The sequence below is a fragment of the Anolis sagrei genome, chromosome 1 (assembly GCF_037176765.1).
Source record: "Anolis sagrei isolate rAnoSag1 chromosome 1, rAnoSag1.mat, whole genome shotgun sequence".
Classification (NCBI taxonomy): domain Eukaryota; kingdom Metazoa; phylum Chordata; class Lepidosauria; order Squamata; family Dactyloidae; genus Anolis; species Anolis sagrei.
Genome location: NC_090021.1, coordinates 110,959,603 through 110,982,496, shown reverse-complemented (window position 1 = coordinate 110,982,496; position 22,894 = coordinate 110,959,603). Strand labels below are relative to the sequence as shown.

Sequence of the window (22,894 nt, the reverse complement as noted above, 5' to 3'; positions counted from 1 at the left end):
ATAAAGCAGAGCATTATTTTGTTCCAGAAGTTTTATTTCAACTTATGAAAACAGTCAATGTGAACAGCATATAAGAAAACAAAGTGGAAAGGAATCCTATCATCAGAAGAGGATTTTGCATTGAGAATAGTGAGTGTGTCAGTTGCCGGGGATGGGATGGACAGACTATAAAATAAAGGCATTGTAGATGACACTAAACAATTTATTATTTTGTAGTGCCACTATGAGGTTTCTGCTTTACTATGAGGTTTCTGCTTCAGAGTTGTTTGTACACCCATTTTTAATGTATTACTTTGGTTTTTAAATAGTTCTATATTAGCAAATGTCTCTTAGAATGAAAAATGTCAGTGTACCATAGCTATATCAGGAGGCTTTCATGTCCAGGTCCTTGTTGACCGATTTTTCCCAGTCCTCTTGATTGCCACCCAAAATATTTTCAAAGATCACATTTCTGCTGATATTTTCATAAACAAAAACAGAATTTATTCAATAGCAAATATTCAGACAGACCATTTTCATGTAATATAATCTCCATGTACATAGCAATTCAATATATATAATTCTATTATCACTGGACCGGATTCTTAAAATCTGGACAAAGTTGACTGCAAAACTGCAAGATGCAAACGTCCCCACTTATGCCACCACAGCAGTTTATTGCTCACTTTCTACTGGCAAGCTAAGCTACATCTGAGGAGCAGAGGAACTTGAGTTAAGGAGCTGGGAAACTCTTGGAAGTTACTTCAACTGAATTAGGAATATTAGAAAGGTTATGATGAATTGTGAATACACCTTGCTTTGAATCAAAGGAGACCAGTTCTGCACTTGACACATAGTTGTGCCCAGCTCTGGAAAAGAATCTCCCCAATTCTGCAGAAGACATGATAAGAGATTTGAATCACGCAAAGTGCTGGGTGTAAGAGAAAAGCACGTTCAATTTAATGAAAGAGCATCGCATATCGCAGTTACTTCCGTATGGAGAGCAGCTTTTAAGAGTCACTCATTAACAGGAAAGCTTCTTGCACAATTTCACTTGCATAGCACACTTGGCAAAACATAGCCTGACCTTTAAACATGTAGTCGGGCTCAATGCGGAATGAGTTGGGTACGTTTAATACAGAAGTGCTGTAGGGAAGATGAAGCTCATGCGGACAATGTTTTGTGTGACAAAACGGTGGACAGCTCTTTTTCTTCCAGTAGCACCAGCACTTCCATATAGCCTCAATATATTAACAAGCTACTCTATCCTAAACACATCTTTGTCACACAGTCTGTACACAGTACTGATATATTACAAAGCACATGAACAAGCGGCAGATGAGGAAAGCAGGTGAGGAAAGACTATATGCGCATCATGGCACTTGTCCATCAAGAGGAAAATGTCCAAAATCTGCTAACCTGCAGATTTCTTTTTTTATTATTTAAGTTAACTTTTATCTTCAAGTCAATCCACTGTCAAGGAAAGAAGGCTTCATATATACTTATGCATTCTGGGTCACGAGTAACATTTACCAGGGACAGCTTTGAAAAGCTGTGTCCGCTCTGGACTGGCCTTGATGCACATGCAGTACATGTGATTTGGAGAAGTAGGATTAATTGGGAATGTCCGCACTATTGTTCCGATTTCCATATTTGTGATGTATGAATAACAGCACTACTCCGAGAAAAAAGCATATAGAGCCAACTGTTATGTAAGCTATTCCCAAAAAGGGATTCTTGCCTCCCATCCACGAAATGGTGCTCAAGATCATCCGCTTTCTTCCATCAAAGCTGTGCACAGGATAATCTGATTCAGGTATAGGAAAAGCATTCACCAACTCAGACAATAGTTGCTAATATTACACCAGCGAGAGAAAAGAGAACATGTTTAACATTTTAAGTTATGACTGTTAAACTCATATCCTGTGTTGACTGTATTTTAATTTCTGTTCTGTGTATTTTAATATATGTATTTTACACATTTATGTGTTTTAACTATGTTATTTATTTACAGTACTTATATTCCTCCCTTCTCACTCCGTAGGGGACTCAGGGCAGATCACAGAACACATATACGGTAAACATTCAATGCCAATTATACAATGACAAGACAGACAACAGATATAGGTATATATAGGCTTTTCCCCCTCATCATTCGGCATCTTTGGAGGCTGTGCTTGGTTCTGGCCATAGGTGGTGCTGTTGCTCCATCACCCTGCCAAAGAGCTTTCTTTGTAAACTTTTGTAAACTTCCCTCCGAAACGCTGTCTAAAATAACTGTCCGCCTAATGTGGTTCCTGTTCATCTACTTATGATGCTGTTTTCGATCATCTAGGTGGGCAGGGAACTGGGCTGAAGGTCAGGAGCTCACCCTGACCCGGCTTCGAACTGCAGCTGGTGATTAACCTGCTGTGCTAAATTTGGCCCATGTTGTGCCCCACCCTGAGCCATGAGGCGAGATGGGTAAGAAATTATTATTATTTTAAGGACCACCATTACTTTTAAATGATATTTTTGGTTTGAAGGTCTTATAACCAATAGTTATTTTACTGCTCAAAGTATTATTGGCTAGCAAGGGAGAGTTAGTCCAAATCAAACAATGGAGTGAGTTCCTCCAACTCATATGAACTGGCTGTAGATGTTACAAGAAAAAAAGAAGTTGAATAATAAGGTGCCCCTCCAGTGCATCTGAATTGTTTATGTCTTGAAGCCTAAAGAATATGAAGGTATTCTGTGTGACTCTTGGGAATTTGACTATTCACCCCATCTGTCCTTGTAAAGCAAAAATACACCAGTATCTTTTCCCATGTGAAATCCCCACTGATTCTAACATGCAAGGGGCTAAGCATAAGCATGAATAATTATGGTTGCTTTTAGAAACCATCTTTCCATTTGTCTTCATGCATTGCTCACATGAAGGGGTACTTCACCACTTTCAGCCCCACCACTGTATTTGCATACAAGGTAAAGGCTTCCCCTGACATTAAGCCTAGTCATGTCCGACTCGGGGAGGGGGGGGGGTGCTCATCTCCATTTTTAAGCTGAAGAGCCAGTGTTGTTCGTCGACATCTCCTAGGTCATGTGGCCAGAATGACTTCATGGAGCACTGTTACCTTCCCTTAGAAGTGATACCTATTGATCTACTCACATTTGCGTGTTTTTGAACTGTTAGGCTGGCAGAAGTTGGGGCTAACAGCGGGAGCTCACACTGCTCCCCGGATTTGAACCTCCAACCTTTCGGTCAGTAAGTTCAGCAGCTCAGCAGTTTAACCCGCTGTGCCACGAGGGGACCAGTTGCATACATGGATGGAACATATTTCTGCATGAACCTCCATGAATGGAGGCTTCTCTGACTTTCAGAACCCTGATGGTATTGCATTTCACAGCAAGTATGATATTCCCTAGTAAATATATTAACTAAATATGTAGTAACATGAGTTTTAGATATTTGTGAGGCATTTATTTTTTCATTTCAGTACTAAGTTTGTTTGATGAGGGTTTTATCTTTGTACTCATAAAGTGCTGAGCATCCCTTATTAAGAAATTGGAAATCCAAAATACTCCAAAATTGTCCAGATAAGAGGCTGAGACAGTGACACCTTTACTTTCCAATAGTTCAATACACAAACACATTGTTTCATGAGCAAAATTATTGTATGAAATTTCCTTCAACTATGTGTATAATGCAAATATAAACATACATTAATTCCATGTTTAAAGCCTGGGTCCCATCTGCAAGATATCTCATGATGTATGTATATGCAAAGGCAGGTATTTCAAAAACTGAAATCAAAAACAGTCCCAATCATTTTGGATAAGGGATGCTCAATATATCACAAGTTAAGTAATATTTAATGAAATAAAAACGGAATAACAGACATTTAATTCCACATGGAGAAATGCCCGAAACATGAAGAAGGAGTTGTTACAGTATTAGGATCATTCTGCAAATAAGAGATGAAAACAAAGCCTGACACAAGAAAGAATTACACCACTTGAGCACTGGGCCAACCTGAAAAGTGATCCTGGCCCCACAGCAATTGTGCAACTTGGCTTGGGATCCCAAGGGAGATTTTCAAAAGACTTAAAACAAATCTTGGTGAATATAACATATAGTCAACATGCACCAGAATCTATGAATCAACTCTATCTTCAAAGTAAACATTTGGAACAAGCCAAGCATCATTCTTCTAAACATGTGGCCTTCTTTTGGCTTTGACTAGACATTTAAAAAGGAATTACCTTTATTCATTTGTTGGTCCTGATCCACTGTGTATTTAATTACCTCAAGACCCTTGAAACTCTCAAATAAAGGATACTGTAGGATATAACCAAGGAATAGTTTCCCGCTGCCAGAGTAGGTTGTAGATTATCCTTCCTCTCTATAAGTCGATATAGTTTACGAAATGTAGGTAGTGCAGCAGTACGCATCCACACAATGAAATCTTCATTGATGAATCCATTGTTGTCTGGATCTGGATCTAGCATGTACACTGCTCTGGGCCAGTTAACAGGTTTAGATGTGCCTTTTAAAAAGGAAACAAAATCAAGCATCAACATTTGTAAAGGCAAAGCACACATACTTCCCCACCAAAAATTGTTTGCAGTTGAAAAATACTTCAAAGTATCCCTCTCAGATATCCCCACTCAAGACTTTTTCATGCTCCTACTTGATGGATTTGTTTTGTTGTTGTTTTTTTAAAAAAAACAAACCCCAAAAGACTTGAGCTTTCTATCAAGAAGAATGAGAAAGGAATTCTATCCATATAACAGTGGGAACTCTGCTAGTGACACATGCAGATCTAAGCCCAAACTGGGTAATACTGTTTTTGTGGTTGTTGTGGCAGATCGTTGTATGCAATGATCTCAACCTCCCCTCAAAACTCATCTTCCTCCTGCAGAACCCATCCCCATAATCAATTCCTGACCAGGAGAAAGTGAGGAGGTATGGACATTGGAAAATCATATATAGGCCATATCCTAAAGCCAGATGCAAGACAAAAAACTCCAGGGGTTGTTGTACTATGTCTGGTCTAGGGAAATAGCAAACTGCTTTCTATGACCACTCCTAATCTTCCTTGGCCATGCAATGGCAACTCAGGAACAGGCTGTTAGGGGGAAGGTAATTTCTGCAGTGGGGGAGAGGAAATGGAGGTGTAGTATAAATCTAGCCGAGTGGTACTTTATGAACAACTCTTATTGCAGGATGTCAGCCAGTATTTGTATGTTTTGGTAGGAAGCAAACTACAATGGCCAGTATCATTTAGTGGTTCCCTCTATTATTATTATTATTATTATTATTATTATTATTATTATTATTACTTCAGACATTTATATCCCGTCTTTCTCACCCTGGGGGGAGTGGGGGCAGGACTCAGGGCGGCTCATAACCGGCAACCATCAGATGCCAAGCAAACAATAATAATAAAATCACAATTAAAACATTAGTTGAAGACATCAAATTATAAACATCCATTTAAAAATTAAACAAATCCAAATCCAAAGTCATAATCCATGGTCTCTCCATTGTCAGTCACATAAGTCATATACATTATTATTGCTGCATCTGCTGCTCGAATGCCTGGTCCCACAACCATGATTTAAGTTTTTTCCTAAAGGATAGGAGAGAGGAGGCCGACCTGATTTCATTAGGCAGTGAGTTCCACAGGCCACCACCGAGAAGGCCCTGTCTTTCGTCCCCACCAATCACACTTGTGAGGGTGACAGGAACAAGAGCAGAGCCTCCCCTGACAATCTTAACCTCCGGGGTGGATATAGAGGAAGATGCTTTTGGACAAGTAAGCTGGGTCAGAAACATTTAGGGTTTTATAATCTGGAACAGTAGATATTTTTGCCTGTCAACTTTGCATGCCATCCATTAAACAATCTTTGAAAATAGTTCTGCGACTATCACTCAAAATAATAAAGCAAACAAAGAAAAAAAGTCGTGGTTGTCATTAGATATAAGCCAATACAGAAGTGAATATATCAAAAGAACTATTGTGGGCACTCTGCATATGTGGGTCTAACTTCTGTAGGTTTGATAAAAATGTTCTCTAGGAATCAATACATCCTTCAGTGCAATTATGTGGTCAATCTCTGCCAGACATTGATCATACAGTCAAGCTGCAATACATGGAGATTCCCAAAGAGAACACTTCTTAAAATAATTTCTAGATCCTCCAGTACAATTATATGGTCAATTTCCAGTCGACACTGATCACAGAACTGCACTGGAGGACCTAGAGGTTCCTAGAGAGGTTGTCTTTTGAGTAAAATATTTTTTTCTTCATGTTTTTTCCACTTTCATGGGGATCCTATGTCCCTGGCCTTAGTAAATGTGTAGGGCTAACTCTAATACAAAAGCAAACAATATGAATTTGAAGAATATAGAAGGAGGAAACAGTGAGTCAAACAAAGCTCTTAAATAGTCTTGCATGCATTTTAACGACTCTGGAGCAATTTCCCCTTTGTGATGCTTTTTTCTCAAGCTCACATACTTTCCCTTTAAGACCCACTGAAGTGTTCATCCTATCCTTCAAATAAAAAAAAGTTATGTTCATACTTCAGCTTTCATAAAGATATCTTCCCAAGACCTCTTAGTTGAGAATAAAACCAAAATTGTGATACAAACATCTTGGGTGATAATCTGAAACTATTACTTACCGTGGAAAAGTACAGTCAAGTTTTTTGTATCTCCCACAGGATTCCTGAACTTAACATTTTTGTCTGTCCACCAAGCAATACCTTTCTTAGTCAGAGGAATGCGTTTGGGATTTGTGCCATTAGGCTCAATACGAAACAATGTCAGTGTATCTAGAAGAGAAAATGAATAGAAGTCCATTACTTTCAACATTACTTTTCATGCTTGAACTCAACTCTATCAGTTACAAAAGCCAAGTGCTGCTATTTCTCCATCCAATTTCAACACATAGATTCTGCTTCCTTTTACAAACCTCTATCGCAGTGTTTCTCAACCTGGGGGTCGGGACCCCTGGAGGGGTCGCGAGGGAGTGTCAGAGGGGTCAGAAAAGACCATTAGAAAACCCAGTATTTTCTGTTGGTCTTGGGGTTCTGTATGGGAAGTTTAGCCCAATTTTATCGTTAGTTGGGTTTGGAATGCTCTTTGATTGTAGGTGAACTATAAATCCCAGTAACTACAACTTCCAAATGTCAAGGTCTATTTTCCCCCAAAAATCCACCAATATTCACATTTGGGCATATTGAGTATTTATGCCAAGTTTGGTCCAGATCCATCACAGTTTGAGTCCACAGTGCTCTCTGGATGTAGGTGAACTACAACTCCAAAACTCAAGGTCAATGCCCACCAATGCCCTTCTAGTATTTTCTGTTGGTCATGGGAGTTCTGTGTGCTAAGATTGGTTCAATTCCATCATTGGTGGAGTTTAGAATGCTCTTTGACTGTAGGTTAACTATAAATCCAAGCAACTACAACTCCCAAATGACAAAATCACCCCCCAACTCCACCAGTATTTAGATTGGGCATATGGGGTATTTGTGCCAAATTTGGTGCAGTGAATGAAAATATATCCTGCATATCAGATATTTACATTACGATTTATCGCAGTAGTCAAACCAGTTATGAAGTAGCAACAAAAATAATGTTATGGTTGGGGGTCACCACAACATGAGGAACTGTATTAAGGGGTCACGGCATTAGGAAGGTTGAGAACCACTGCGTAAGAATGAGAAAAGAGTACCTACTAGAAGAACACAGTTCAGCTAGTTCAAACTGGTCTACATTGACTGGAGTGGCTCTCCAAATTACCAGATACATATCTGGAGATGATGGAACCTGCCAGCCTCTGAATGTGTTCTACAACTTGACTAGCAACTATCTGCTGCCATTAAATGTGAAGTACTAAAACAATAAATTTTATCAGCTGTGAGTAGAGGACCAAGGTTACCACATGTGACTACTCAGAGAAAATTGCGCAGAATTCTGATTATAAAAGTACCTCAGTTTCTGTGAAAGGAGAAACAAGTGAGGATGTGTGCAGATCTGATGCATTTGCCACCCAGTGGAAACTCAGAGTTCAGTGTTATATTCAAAATATACTTAACAAAATCATACCATTGAACATGCTGTTAGCAATAGCTCCACAAGGAGCGATAGGTTTATCCTCACTGGTGCGGTAAGGCTCACACTCCTTACTGGGATTCTAATGAGTTGAAAGAAAAGATGGGGGAGAAAAAGGCATTTTTTATTTTTATCACATACAGGCAAACCTGGCCAGAATATAAACAAATCGGACTCCTTAACCAATACTGCAACAATCCTTCCTCTTACATTCATGTTTACAAAAACAGTTCAAATTGCAGAAAAAAATCATTTGACTAAATTATAATTATATATTGTGTATTATATTTATATTATAATTATATATTATATATATTTATATTACATGTAATATTACTAATAATATTACTATATAATGGTATGGTACAATATAGCAATATATAATACTAATATTGTGCTATGGTAATAATATAATATATTGTATTTACATATTACTTGTAAGCCGCTCTGAGTCCCCTTTGGGGTGAGAAGGTCAGCATATAAATGTCGTAAATAAATAAATAAAAGCTCTGTAACATTGATTCAACAATTATCCTCAATCAACTTTAGAAATCCTAATTTTGTAACAAAACTATAGTCACCAAAGAAAGAACTAACAAATGCTCTAATATGCTTATGTAATCTGTGAGTTAGGAAAAGTTCTGGAGGGGGAGAAAAGACTGCAGACACAGAAAAGGGAATGTTTTCACAGTATTAAAAGTATTCAAGTGATTGTGTTGTTGAAGGCTTTCATGGCAGGAATCATTGGGTTGCTGTGAGTTTTCTGGGTGGTATGGCCATGTTCCAGAAGCATTCTCTCCTGACATATTGTCCACATCTATGGCAGGCATCCTCAGAGGTTGAGGGCTCTGTTGGAAACTATTCCATATACCTGTGGAATAATATCCAGGATGGGAGAAAGAACTCTTGTCTGCTTAAGGCAAGTGTGAATGTTGCAACTGGGTTGATTAGTATTTACTGGCCTTGCAGCTTCAAAGCCTGGCTGATGCTGTCTGGGGAGATCCTTTGTTGGGAGGTGTTAGCTGGACCTGACTGACAGTAAATAAAGAGCTACACTCAAAAAACAGGGGAATTCTAGACAAGAATAAATCAGGGCCAGCTAACGCCTCCCAACAAAGTTTTTCTCCAGGCAGCAACCAGCCAGGCTTTGAAGCTGCAAGGCCATTAAATGCTAATCAGGGTGTCCAATTGAAATATTCACACTTGCCTCAAACAGACAAGAGTTCTTTCTCTCACCCTGGACATTCCACAGGTATATAAACCCCACTAGTTTCCAACAGAGCCCTCAACCTCTGAGGACGCCTGCCATAGATGTGGACAAAATGTCAGGAGATAATGCTTCTGGAACATGGCCATACAGCCTGGAAAACTAACAGCAACCCAATTCAAGTTATTGTGTCATCCTGTCAGACAAGAATACACTGAGCTTAAGTGTGAAGATTAAACAAATCTGATTATCAATAGCTAAAGTAAGAGGTACAGAGACAGATTAGCTTCTGTTAAAATTGCTTAGCATGTAACTAGAGTGTTATTCTACAACATAAAATTAACAGCAGTAATATAGAATTCTCTGACATCTTAGAAGAAAGTGCCCCTACTATGGGAAAACGTTAATATATATTCAAGACCAAAAAGGTTTTCTTGGGCTTTATTTTGCACCACAGAATGAGGTTAAGGCTAGAATTCTGTTCCTCTGAGCTTAATCTATTAAGTTAGTCACTTAGTGTCATTCAATTCTTATCTTCCTCTCAGAGGGCTATGTAAACTAGTCTTTTATCTTGTTATTGTTGTGTGCCTTAAGTCCTTTCTGACATAAGGCAACTCTAAGCAAGACCTAATCGGTGTGTTTCTTGGCATAATTTATTCACAAGCCTTTGCTTTCCTCTGGGAGTGTGACTAGCAGGCATTAATGGCTGAGTAAGGCTCAAACCACTACTCCACACTGGCTTCCAGCCTCTACAAAAGCTCTCTTCCATTTCTACTACTGAAAACTCACTACTAAAAACAACCAATAAAAAAACATAATCTCACCAACTATTGCACTCTTCTTGCTCACACACACCAAGAATTTATTTGAACATTTACATTCTACTTTGCTATGATAAAAGTCTAACTCAAGGTAGCTAACAATAAAAAAAAAGTTTTATGAAAGAAATCTAACATTGAAAGAACCTTTAATTTAAAAAAGACATCTCCAATGCTTTCAAAACTGTTTCTACAAATCTTTCACCACCTTATTGAGAAAAAGAGCTCAGATACTTAGCTAGACTTAAAATGCTTCATGTTTCTTTTCATGAGATGCCAAAGGAAGCAACCAATTATAGTAACAGCCAACTGAGCCAACAAGATGGACTACTCCCAAGCACTCATGTGGAGGAATGTACTTAAAAATAATTAACTGAGCACACTCAAAGAACAGACTGCGCAAAGAAACTAGATGAAACACTTTCTACATACCAAGCTGAAAACCCTTAATGACAGATACTGTTATCCAATAGCAATCCAACTGGCTGCTTGGGTTTTTAAGTCTGAAAAAAGGCTATTTACCTAAAACTTTAACTGAGCACACAAGGTTGAGCTGTTGAATGGAATCATCCTACCAATATAGATTGTTCTCTGCAATAATAATAATTTAAAACTTTATTTATATCTTTCCCTATCTTCCCGAGGGGACTCTTTAAGGCCCCTTCCACACAGCTGAATAAAATCTCACACTATCTGCTTTGAACTGGAATATATGGCAGCGTGAACTCAGATAAGCCAGTTCAAAGCAGATATTGGGGATGTGCTGCCTTGATATCCTGTGTTGTATGGCTGTGTGGAAGGGCCCTATGACTTCTCTGAAAGGTCAAAAGATCCTGAATAGTACTCAAATGGTTTGGGGCAATTTTCCCTTCGCCCAGAAATCCCTCAAGCTGTAATGAGTGGTCCCTGAACTCTTTAGATCAGTGGTTCTCAACCTGGGGTCCCCAGATGTTTTTTGCCTACAACTCCCAGAAATCTCAGCCAGTTTACAGCTGTTACAATTTCTGGGAGTTGAAAGCCAAAAACATCTGGGGACCCCAGGTTGAGAACCACTGCTTTAGATGGTCAGCAAAGCTAGGACGAGTCATCTCCTACATGCGGTTTTCCTTTGAAGTCCCCAGTATCCTAGTTGTAACAAGAAGGACACTACCTACAGCAAGATAAAGGAGTACCAAATGGGATGGACATACAGGAAAATCTGGGAAGTATCCATATGCAAACATTAAAAAAATGTTCAATTTTATCTACACATTCTACTACGACATTCCAAAGGCCAGCAGAAGTGCTAAAATTCAGAGACATGAAAGAGATGCAGAGAATTTACTTACAAAGAGGGAACCATTATCTCCATTTAGCTGACTATCATCCCGAGACTTTACATAGCGGCGATGGTTCTGGTAGAAGTTGGACAGCCCATAATACATGAACACGTTGCTCTGCAATCCACAAGATAAGATATTTTTCCATTATATAACCATTATATACTAGGCAGCCTCAAACGAAAAGGTAGTCTTACTGATAGGCTATAAAAAATATGTGGTCTTGGAGAAGGCATTCAAGAACAGGTTGTACACTATTGTCAATTAAAACTTGTATACAGAAGAATTGTTAACTTGTGCATGGTTATTAGCAATGGGGAAGCTGGCATTAATCAAACACAGAGAATATGAACACTGCTTTGCCAAATATGGCACCGGACAATTTATAATTAAAACAATTTTACACTGTCTTTTTCAAACCAGTCAAGCCAGTGTATAATACAATACAAAACATCAGATAAGAAAGCATAATGAAAGTAACATTTAAAAACTCCTCATATCTTTAAAAGCCAAGCTTAAAGGTCCAGGCTATTTGGCTGACAGCATCTCCTTGTACAAACCTGCCCAGGCCCTGAGATCTTCAGGAGACTCCCTTCTCTCGCTCCCATCTCCATTGCAAGCTGAGTTGATGGAAACAAGAGAGTGGGACTTCTCTCTTGCTGGCTGCCCCTCAACTCTGGAACTGCCTGCCCAGGGAAGCCAGAATGACCCCCCTCCCTGTTATCCTTCCAGCGGCAGACTAAAACCTTTTTATTCAGGCAGGCTTTTAAAGAAGAAGGTTTTAAAGATCAAGTCATGGGATGCTGCAGTTTTAATCAGTTTTGAGGATGTTAACGATTTATTTTTAATTCCAATAACATTTAATTTTATTTTAATATTTGTATATTTTTAGGTTTTAAATTGTATTGCATTTGTTTTACTGTAAGCTGCTTTGAGTCTCTTTTGTAGAGAGAAAAAATGAGATAATAATCATCATCATCACCATCATCTAGCAACTCTAGAGCAGTGATAGCGAACCTATGGAACAGGTTCCAAATGGAGCGCAGAGCGCTCATCCTCCCCCCTCGTTTGCCCACCCTCACTCACTCCATCCTCCTACTTGCTCTAGGACAGTGAATCGCAATCTTTGGTCCTCCAGGTGTTTTAGATTTCAACTCCCAGAAATCCCAGCCACCTTACCAGCTGTTAGGATTTGTCGAAGTTGAAGTCCAAAACACCTGGAGGACCAAAGGTAGGGAACCACTGCTCTAGGGCATTCTAGGGAAGGATTTTTCCTATGGGCACAGCAAATGGACTCGTAAAAGTAGGATGGAGTCTCTTCAAAAAGAATTCTCCGGGTGATCTTTAAAAGTGGGATTTCTATGCACAGCCAAACAGCCTGTTCAACCAGATTTATTTCTTGGAGATTTTGCTTTTTATTAAAAACTTGCTATAGAATTTCATTTGACTGTATTTCAGAGATGCGTAAAACAAGTGACAGAAGGACAGGGTACACATTAAATTAATAAATTGAGTGAGTGAATTAGTAATTGAGTTAACTATCTGGTGCCAAATAAGCTAATTAAAAACAAATCATGTGCCAACCATTTATTTAGCAAAAAAGAAGAAGAGAGATTAGGTGCAGAATTGCAGAACAAGGACCTGCTTCATACTGTAATATACAAAAACGTGCACATATAGTAACATACCTCAAAAGGCTTATCCAACGTGAAGAAAACTGTACAGTGGCAAGGTGTGCTGTTCCAGGACACATTTAAACATTTATGACAAGGGCTATTTGGTTCTATTCCTGTATAATCAATCTGAAAAAGAAAAAAAAAGGTGAGAGATCACCTTAAACCATGACATATAGAGAAGCATTTCATTACTTGACAGAACATCTGGTAATTATGAAATTCACCTAATGGGAACATGCTTTGAGGATTAGGTAGAAAAAGATTCTATATATAGGCTATACTGCAAATGTAAAATTTCTCTTACATTTCTATGGAGCTCATCTAGAAAATCTGCTCTGCTGAGTCAATCTCACTTGATGCTATATTTTATATTGTCTTGATTATTTGTATTACTGAGACTATTACTATAATTAATATAAATCACTCCGTGTCATTCATATGTATGAAGAAATAGCATATATATGTTCAAACATTGATATTTCTAGGCTAGGATTCAAATAGTACATTACTTGCTGCTTTTCCTCTCAAGCACCAGTCGTTCTGTGTATCAGTGTTAAGGTTCAGAAGACTGTGACAGACAACTACTCTTGGGTTATTCAGAACACACTACAGATTTATCAATCTCCAAGCTTGTCTGACCTACCCTTTAGTATTATATAAAATCTCCAGTGGGTTAGAACAAGCCTAATAATACAATTTCTATCTGATAGTTATGGAGTGGCAGAAGGAAGACATTGTAGAAATATCCTCCATTTTTTCATATTAGGAAATAGGGCCTGAAGAGTTTTTGAATCAGGCCGGTCAATTTTGGTGGCAACAAGTGACAGCTCCATTGACAGCTACTTTGAGTATACCACATGAAATCCTGTTGTCTGCATAGAGAAATCCAGGTTTATACTTGGCAATATTTATGCTCTAATATATATGGAAGTTCTCCTAATTTTTAAATGGTCTTTCCAACTGTTATAAAATTATTGCTGTGCTCACTTAGGATATATTTATATTATGTGATCATTTAAGAGCTTAAATCATGGTTAGGCACTTCACCCAAGAAATGTGTATGAGACTATCTCTTGTTGCAATAATCAACATTTTTTATTTTATGAGACTGAAATTGCAGCCCACATGTTCTCCTAGAAACTTCTGAACATGGTAACAAAGACGCTGTCCTAGAGGTCAAAGAAGCCGAGTACTCCAGGCTTAGACAAGTCACATGTCATGCTTATACTAAGATGGTTATTTCTGGAAAGTTACTTTAGAACAGCAAAAACTATAAGTATTCACATTACAAAGTAACCACAAGAGTTATTCATGATCCTTTTGCTTCACTGTTCTTTTGGAACGAGGAAAAGTGTTCCTTCACTTTTGTCTTAGTATGTGAGTATAATCAGGTGAGATGTTACTGGAGAATAGGAGTTTCATAAACAAGCTCAATCAAAAAAAGACAATCTACCAGTTAATTATACACTGTGAAATTTATACTGAACATTCAGTTTCATTTTCCCCACTTTGCAACTTACAGTTTGGCACAATTGGTTATAACCACAACATTTTGGGCACTAGCAAGATGAAACGAAGGTTCCATCTCTCATTATATCTGTTATAATTTTGTCCTAAAGACAAGCTGAATGGCTTCTTTTAGAAACAGCAGCAGAGCAAAGAATTCAGCATTGGCAGGTTGAGTGATGTGCTTTGTGTTCTTATGTATGGAAACAAAGGTCTGTATTTTTAGAAGCAATTAGCAGAACACAGTGCATCAGGAGGACAAGAAGTACACTGCAAACTTGTTTTTGAATTTTTCATGCAGTTCAAAAATTGATTAAAGTAATTGATTTTTAAATATTCATTTTAATACAAGATAAATGTCAAGGATTTGCTCAATAATACTATTATTTTATCGATATTATCATGTGATCACGGGTCTAGTGGAAGACAGCAGAATTGGCATCTTATACAGTTTGTTTCTGAAATAAGTTTTAATTTTGTGTTGGGGAGATTATATACATTAGCTTTCACAAAAATCCAATACTTGCAGAAACCTTTAATAACAACCTTGCAATTGATGTTCCATAATGCCTTTCAGCTTCTAATTCGTTATCTGTCTGTTGATAAGCAGCAATAATCTCAATATAAACTGTTTAAGTGGATGCTTGCCATAACAGTGTTTAACAATGTACAGACAATAGATTTACACAATGCATTCGTAGTTTGACCCAAGCCATAAGTCACATGTTGACTAATATTTAAAACCAAATACAGAAATCCTAGCATGTCTTCTAAATCTACACTAACATATTCCTTGGAGTTTCAGAAACATGTTAAAAAGCTGGAAGAAACTAGGTAACTAGGTAAACATAGTAATGCCTGATGATTCCAAAGACTTAATTGAAAGTACTTCCTGATATGCTTGTATAATGTTACAGCTGTGTTTTTAGTTGACTAGTATGGTAATGTCCAGAAGAAGAATAAATCAGACTAGTAGAATTTCTCTATTTATGAAGTGACATTATTAAGGATAGTAGTTCCCACCATTACTCAACCTGAGTTATCCTAGTTAGGACTGATGGAATCTTCAATGTGGAGGGAAACACATTCCCCTTCTCTGGCACACAGCACCTAGCTCAACAAGCCACTTCATATAGTTGTAGTCACAGTCAAGCAGATGTTTTATCACCATCCCTACCCTGTATTGGATTAAGTCCACTTTCTCATCCCATCATTGAAAAATATCAATCTTCAAGGTACTTGAAAGCATACCCACCAACTTGGGTCATATTCTAAAGGACAATAGAAGAAGTATCTCCAAGCTGCCATTCACAATTCTACTGACATACCAGATTTGGCTTTAAGAACCCTAGTTCCCTTTCCTGAATACTTCTTACATTTCAAGTCACCTTCACAATTCCAAAAATAGAACTCTTGTAGTATAGCTACGTTATGCAGGGAAATGCTGAAGACAAACATATCATCAAAACCAGTAGCCCATCAAAACTTGGATGTAAGCTTACTGAGGAGAACTGACTTTCTCCATGAGATAATTTAACAATCTGCTGTCAATTTAATACTCACAAAACTATTAGAGGATTATTTAAGATTACTATGTATAGCCAGTTTTCTGTATAACCAGTTTTCTGTCAACATTATTCTTACATTTCTTGGTTGTAATTACTTTCCTAACCATTGTAACACAAAAAATATAGCACACCCAGAATATGAGCAAAAAAAGTGTAATGAATATGCATATCTAGAAAGACAGTCTATTTGTCTATATCAATACCCTTCAGATTGCATAGACCTATGAGAAATGTGTGTCCCCTGCAACTCTGAATATTTCCATGTCCATTTTTCTGAACACAAAGGAAGACAAAGGCTGCTAGACAGTATTAGCAAAAACAGCAGAAACACTTGAACAGTTTCAATTATCTATAGGACAAAAGTAAGATTAATAATTCTAATGTATCATGTATTCAAAATCCACAAAACAGAGTTGGGGGGCCCTCTTCCTTCTCACGTAGAGAAAGATAATTTTTGAAGTAGTGGTCAACCTAAGTTCAACTATTTCTTAATTGATTCAGTTTTCTGAATGAAAGCAATTAAAAGTGATCTTCAATGAACCTTGATCTCACATAGCCCTTATTTGCACCTTACCTCTAAGTTTCAACTATTGTATCTAAAGCACAGTTTTTCCTACTATTGTTTTTACTCAATCAACTAAGCTTTCTGTTCCTCCAGAACATGGCCTTTTAAGCTTCTGCCTAATCAAGCCTATTGTCCAATGTCACAAATTGAATACTTCATACCCCCACTCTACCAATTTACTAATATTTTTCTATCCTTTTTAAACTTACTGTTTCTCTTCCTCCTACTCTCAACTTTATTTATTTCCCGTATTTCCTGCAAACTTAACATACACTTTACTTTGTCTTATATCCTGAATCTTTGATAGCTTGATGCTTACCAGATCAGAATTCTAAACATTCATACATTGGGATATTTATTATTCACTGTTAGTTGTGAATAATAAAGATCCCAATGTTGTATAAGTCCAATGGGGACTTACAGTAACTAGTTTCATCATAATGTCTTCCTCAACAATTAACTCCATATCAAGAATAACTAGATCCATCACAACATATTTCCCTATAATATGGCTCTCCATCAAAGTCTGCATCATTACATATTCCAACATTCATCAACTGCTTCAGAAATCAAGGTCATAAAAGGCTGTAAATGTTAATCTCCTATAATCTTAGCTTTTTTATCCTGTTTAATACCATGTAACTAGAATTCTCAAATGTACAAACAGGTCAGGAGGAGAGAAAGGCACAGAATGTCAGTGTCATAAGCCAGTATTGCATCAAATATGGTCATTGGGAGGGGGGGGGGGCTTTATGAATACTCTCAACTCAAAAAAGGGATGAAGTTTTGAATTCATCTTTTAATTATTATATATACTCGGGGAGGGTTTTGGGGACCAAATTATGGCGTTCTATTTGACCCATGAATAATTTGAAGGTTGTTCCACAGAGAGAGAAAAGTGGCCGACATACCTCAGGGGGCCATCCCTGACATTTCCTCACCCATGCATTTGAAAATGCCAGAAGCAGAGTCACAGCAGTGTCCTTTTTAGGTTCTTCCAGGACAGGCTAAGCTCTTGTATTCTGCCACGCTATTCAGACAGGGAAATAATTCCTTTTTAAAAAATAGTTAAGATAAGTTATGATAGTGACCTATAGATAAGTTGTCCCAGGTTTTTTTTGGTTGATTTTCTAGACTTACAGGGCAGAAATCTTCAACCTGCAGCCTTGCAGGTATTTTGGACATCAGCAACCAGAATTTCCGACCATTGAATAAGCTGGCAAGGGTTTCTGGGAGTTAGTGGTCCAAATACCTGGAAGGCTGCAGGTTGAAGAGGCCTAATGGAGGGTTAATTATTGTTGTTGTTGTTTATTTATACCCCATTTTTTTCTTTCCACAAGGAAACGCATTTCAACTTACAATACATACCATAATATGAAAAACCAACAGAATATGAATGTTGTAATGAACTCTATTCGCTAGCAGTTTAGTAATTTATCAATGAGTGCTTTACATACAAACACTATTTCCCCCATTTTCTATGTCCATTCATCATTACATTTCTCATATCAGTGAAAAAACCGTAGGAAACAGCTGATTAAAAAAGATCTGATTTGTACAAGATGTGAGCTATTCACAAAGTTCTGCAAGTATCTTAAGTAAATCTTATACATAAATGCATCCATCAGATACAGGTAACATTAATCTCTATATGTGCAGTCATGACTGTCATGCAAATATGTAACAACATGGCCGGTATCCTGTTGGTTAAGTCTAAATAGAACCTATTCAAGCTATTGCTGAATTGTGAGTCAACACAGATGTATCTACTCTAGCCATGACTAACAACAATATTTAGGCCTATATGTGATACATTCCTTTACCTGGATCAAAACTTGGAAAAGTTATCTGGGTGGAACAACAATTCCCAGATTCTTCCAAACAGCACAGCTAACCGATCATACTGACTGGTATTTCTAGGTACTATTCAATAATCCCAAAGGAGCTATTGTTTTCAAGCGGATCTGGACCTCGCACAAGTCACAGCAAAGCAACAGTGAGCAGGGTGTGCCATCATTTTCCATTTCCTCAAAATACTGATCTCCTTCCTAACACCGTCACTAAGCTCTGTGTCACCTCCATGGCCATTAATCAGTTCAAAGGGTTTCTTAATAATGCCAACCAAAAAAAAACCAGTTAGGTCAGGCCATCGCCTTCTTTCTATCTCAAGAGAAGTCTGGGACTTGCTAAGGCCTGCTTGCCTCACCTCTCAAGACAACTTGGCTCTTACATGGTCATAGTGCTATGATTCCAATTTAACTGCCATGACAACATTTAAGGCATACCTACACTCTAGAATGAATGCAGTTTAACACACTTCTGCTATGGAGTCATGAGAGTTGTTGTTTTGCAAGGATTTTAGCCTCCTTGCCGAAAGAGTGTCGAAAAACCACAAATCCCTAAATTCCATAGGATTGGACTAAGGCAGCACTTTAACTGTCATGGTACAATTATATAGAATGAGAGCTGTAGTTTTACAAGGTCTTTAGTCTCTTCGGCCATATGCTGCTGCCGCTTTACTAATCTACAAATCCCAGAACATTACAGCATTGAGTTCAAGTGGTGTCAAACTGCATTCATTTTATAGTGTAGAGGCACCCTTTGTCCTTGTTCACTTGTTGCTTTTAGTCCTGGAAAGGGGGGGGGGAGGGGGAGAGAGATGGTGGAGGAGAGTAGCAACAATCTAGGTGCACTTACACTATTGAATTGACACAGTTTGACACCACTTTCACTGCCACACCTCAATGCTATGGAAGATGTACTTTCAAAGATCTTTGGCCTTCCCTGGCAAATAATCCTGTTGTTTCTCCAAACTACAACTCCCAGTATCCCATAGAATAGAGCTATGGCTGTCCAAGTGGTGTCAGTATAGGTGCACTCAAGGGTATATTTTTCATCTTCTCATCATTACTGAGATACACTTTAATGAGTAGGTATTGAGCAGAGATCCTCAAACTTGAAGAAAACATGAAATAATTCCTATACACACTGAACTATTTTATTTGTAGTGTAAAAAAAGGACAATAAAATATTTAAAACGAAGAAAAACTTTATTTTTATACCCCGCCTCCATCCCCCCGAAGGGACCCAGGGCGGCTTACATGGGGCCAAGCCCAAACACATATTGGCAGTATTTCAATGGAAAGTGTGGGCCTGCTTCTAGCTGATGAGATAGTCAAGTTAATTAAGATCATTGTTGTTGAGTGCCTTCCAGTTGTTTCAGATTTAGGGTCATGCTAAGGCTGGGAGCTGAGTAAATTACCTTGGAGGGTCACATCCAGCCGTGGACCTTAGTTTGGGGAGGTAGAGCGTGTGCACCCTACTTGAAATTTTGTTGCTGCCTTTTGCAGAATTCTGGGCTTTGTAGTTTAGTGAGGCCTTAGACCAGTGGTTCTCAACCTATGGGTCCCCAGATGTTGTGGCCTTCAACTCCCAGAAATCCCAACAGCTGGTAAATTGGCTTGGATTTCTGGGAGTTGTAGGCCAAAACACCTTGGGACCTATTGGTTGAGAACTACTGCTTTAGCCTATAAAGCCCTAAATGGTTTTGGTCCAGCTTACCTATTTATTTATTTACGACATTTATATGCCACCCTTCTCACCCCGAAGGGGACTCAGAGTGGCTTACAAGTCATATGTACATACAACATACTATATTATTAGTATAGTACTAATACATCATTCATAATATTATTATATAATATTATATTGTTGCTGGGGGAGGGGCTCTGATGTACATATCTCTCTCTATGAACCATCTCAGAGCTTAAGATCCTCTGGGGAGGTCCTGCTCTCGGTCCCTCCTCCCCCGTAGGTGCAGTTGTTGGGCATGAGAGACAGGGCCTTCTCAGTGGTAGCCCCTTGGTTGTGTAACTCCCTTCCTAGTAACATCATATTAGCCCCCTCTCTCCTTTAGGGGAAAAACTCTCTTTTCTTTTAAGGGGAAAACTGAAAACTTGGATATGGGACCAAGTGTTCAGATAATTTATGAGTGCAATAAGTGAAAGTGGAATGGTGCTCTGGTTGGGAATTTGGCTTAAGTAGCTCAGAAGAAAAAAGAAAGGACCTGAGGCTGAGAAGGTGGCTAACAGTAGCGATGATGTAGGGTTTTCTTACCCTTGGCCTTCCAGAGCTGTTGGACTTCATCGCATTTCTTTGTATGAACCCACACAATCTCTTTGATCATCTGGAGAGGCCCTGTTCGCACCCCTGCCTCCTTCGCAGGCGCGATTGGTGAGGACAAGGGAGAGGGCCTTCTCGGTGGTGGCCCTCCGAATCTGGAACTCACTTCCCAAGGACATCAGGCATGCCCTAACATTGGCAGTCTTTAGGAGGAGCCTGAAAACGTGGCTGTTCCAGTGTGCCTTCCCAGAATAAGGAAAATTCCCAGAAATATGTCCTCAGGGTGCACTTTAGGATTGACTGCGCTCCCTCATCTCTTTTAAAACCCTATACCAGATATATCCTACCTCGTTCATGCCCAGCGCTTATTTTTTTAATTTTTTAACTCTTACATTTGACCTGGCCACAGGTATTTAAATCCTTATGTGTTATTGTTTATATGTGATTTAGTATTTATTTGTCTTGTTTTTTACTCGTGTTCTATTTTGAAATGGTCATATGGCTGATCAAATAAATAAATAAATATTATTATTATTATTATATGTGATTTATATTAATTGTATTGTATTTATTGCTTTTGGTTTATTGATGTGTTGTTGGGCTTGGCCTCATGTAAGCCGCTCCAAGTCTCTTGGGGAGATGGTGGCGGGGTAGAAATAAGGTTCATTATTCTTATTATTATCTCCCAGAGTCCCTGGCCGTTGGCCAAGCCAGCCGGGGCTTCTGGGAGTTGAAGTCCAAACAAGGTGGCGGACCAAACGTCAGAGCCGAGCAAGGGGCGACGCGGGCAGGGAGCTGTTTACCTCATACTCGCGGATGTTGTTGGAGGTGACGAAGATGCCGATGCCGATGGGGATGAAGATGAGGCCGATGACGAAGAAGGCGGGCAGGACGGTGCCGGCCGTGAGGATGGGCTGCCAGGCCGGGAGGCGCTGCTGCTTGAAGGCCGTGTTGTCCGGCTTGCGGCTCTTGGCGGCGCCCACCGAGGACCGGGCCGCGCCGCCCAAGCCCCCGCCGCCGCCGCCGCTCCCCCCGGGCATGGAAGCCATCCCCGACGGGTGCCCGTCCGCTGCCGCCGCCGCCGCCTCCTCCTTCGCGTTGTAGTTCATAGCCATGGAGGCGGGGGAGGGGGAGGAGGGCCGCGCGAGAGGCGGAACAGGAAGCGCCGCCAGCAACGGCGACAACTGACACTGGCCACCCGCCGCGCGCGCCGCGCTGTATAAGGGCCGCGACTGCGCCTGCGCCAACAACGCCCAAACAGCAGCAACAGCAGCAGCCCTCCCCTCCTTCCGGGCTCCTCAACACCTCCCACATAGCCCTCGACGCCGTGCGCAGGCGCAGTACGCTGCCAGGACCCTGCGTCGTCTCCTTTTATTACTTAGCTCGCCGCTAGGATACGTTCCACTCCTCCTCGCTCACCCCGCCCTGCGGCGTTCGGAGGAGGATTCGCTCGGGGCCACTTGCGCGCATGCGCACTGGGAAGGAGGCGAGACCCGAGAGAAGCCTCCCACAAACATCAAAACATCCGGGTAACGTCCTTGCAGACGGACAATTCTCTCACACCAGAAGCGACTTACAGTTTCTCAAGTCGCTCCTCATATGAAAAAAATTGGAGATGAATTCGTATTTTAATTGAACACGGCTAAGATTTATTGATTATTGCAGTGGTTCTCAACCTGGGGTCCCCAGATGTTTTTGGCCTACAATTCCCAGAAATCCTAACAGCTGGTAAACTGGCTGGGATTTCTGAGAGTTGTAGGCCAAAAACATCTGGGGACCCAAGGTTGAGAACCACTGGATTATTGTTTTAAAATCTTATTTCTGCGCTGTTTTATGGTTTGGTATTTAGGCGTTATATGCGTTTTTCTTGGATTTGTACTGTTTTAAGATGTTGGAAGCCGCTTTGGGTCCCTTGGTGGAAGAAAAGCGGGATACAATAAAGATATTATTATTATTATTATTATTATTATTATTATTAGGGTTTTTTATTTATGTATATCCTGCTTTATCTCTCCATACAGAGACTCAAAGTG

The 22,894-nt window shown here is 39.4% G+C and overlaps 1 protein-coding gene across 1 annotated transcript; it reads right to left on the bottom strand.

Moving 5' to 3' along the window:
- Nucleotides 1-460: 460 nt before the first annotated feature.
- TMEM30A (transmembrane protein 30A) lies at nt 461-22,130 on the bottom strand. The gene is made up of 7 exons (XM_060752922.2): nt 21,665-22,130; nt 13,113-13,226; nt 11,434-11,541; nt 8,075-8,162; nt 6,646-6,795; nt 4,299-4,505; nt 461-1,786 (listed from the first exon to the last, which is right to left on the bottom strand). The coding sequence occupies exons 1-7, from the start codon at nt 21,974-21,976 to the stop codon at nt 1,593-1,595; spliced, it is 1,173 nt and encodes a 390-aa protein (XP_060608905.2). The 5' UTR covers nt 21,977-22,130; the 3' UTR covers nt 461-1,592.
- Between the last annotated feature and the right edge of the window lie 764 nt (nt 22,131-22,894).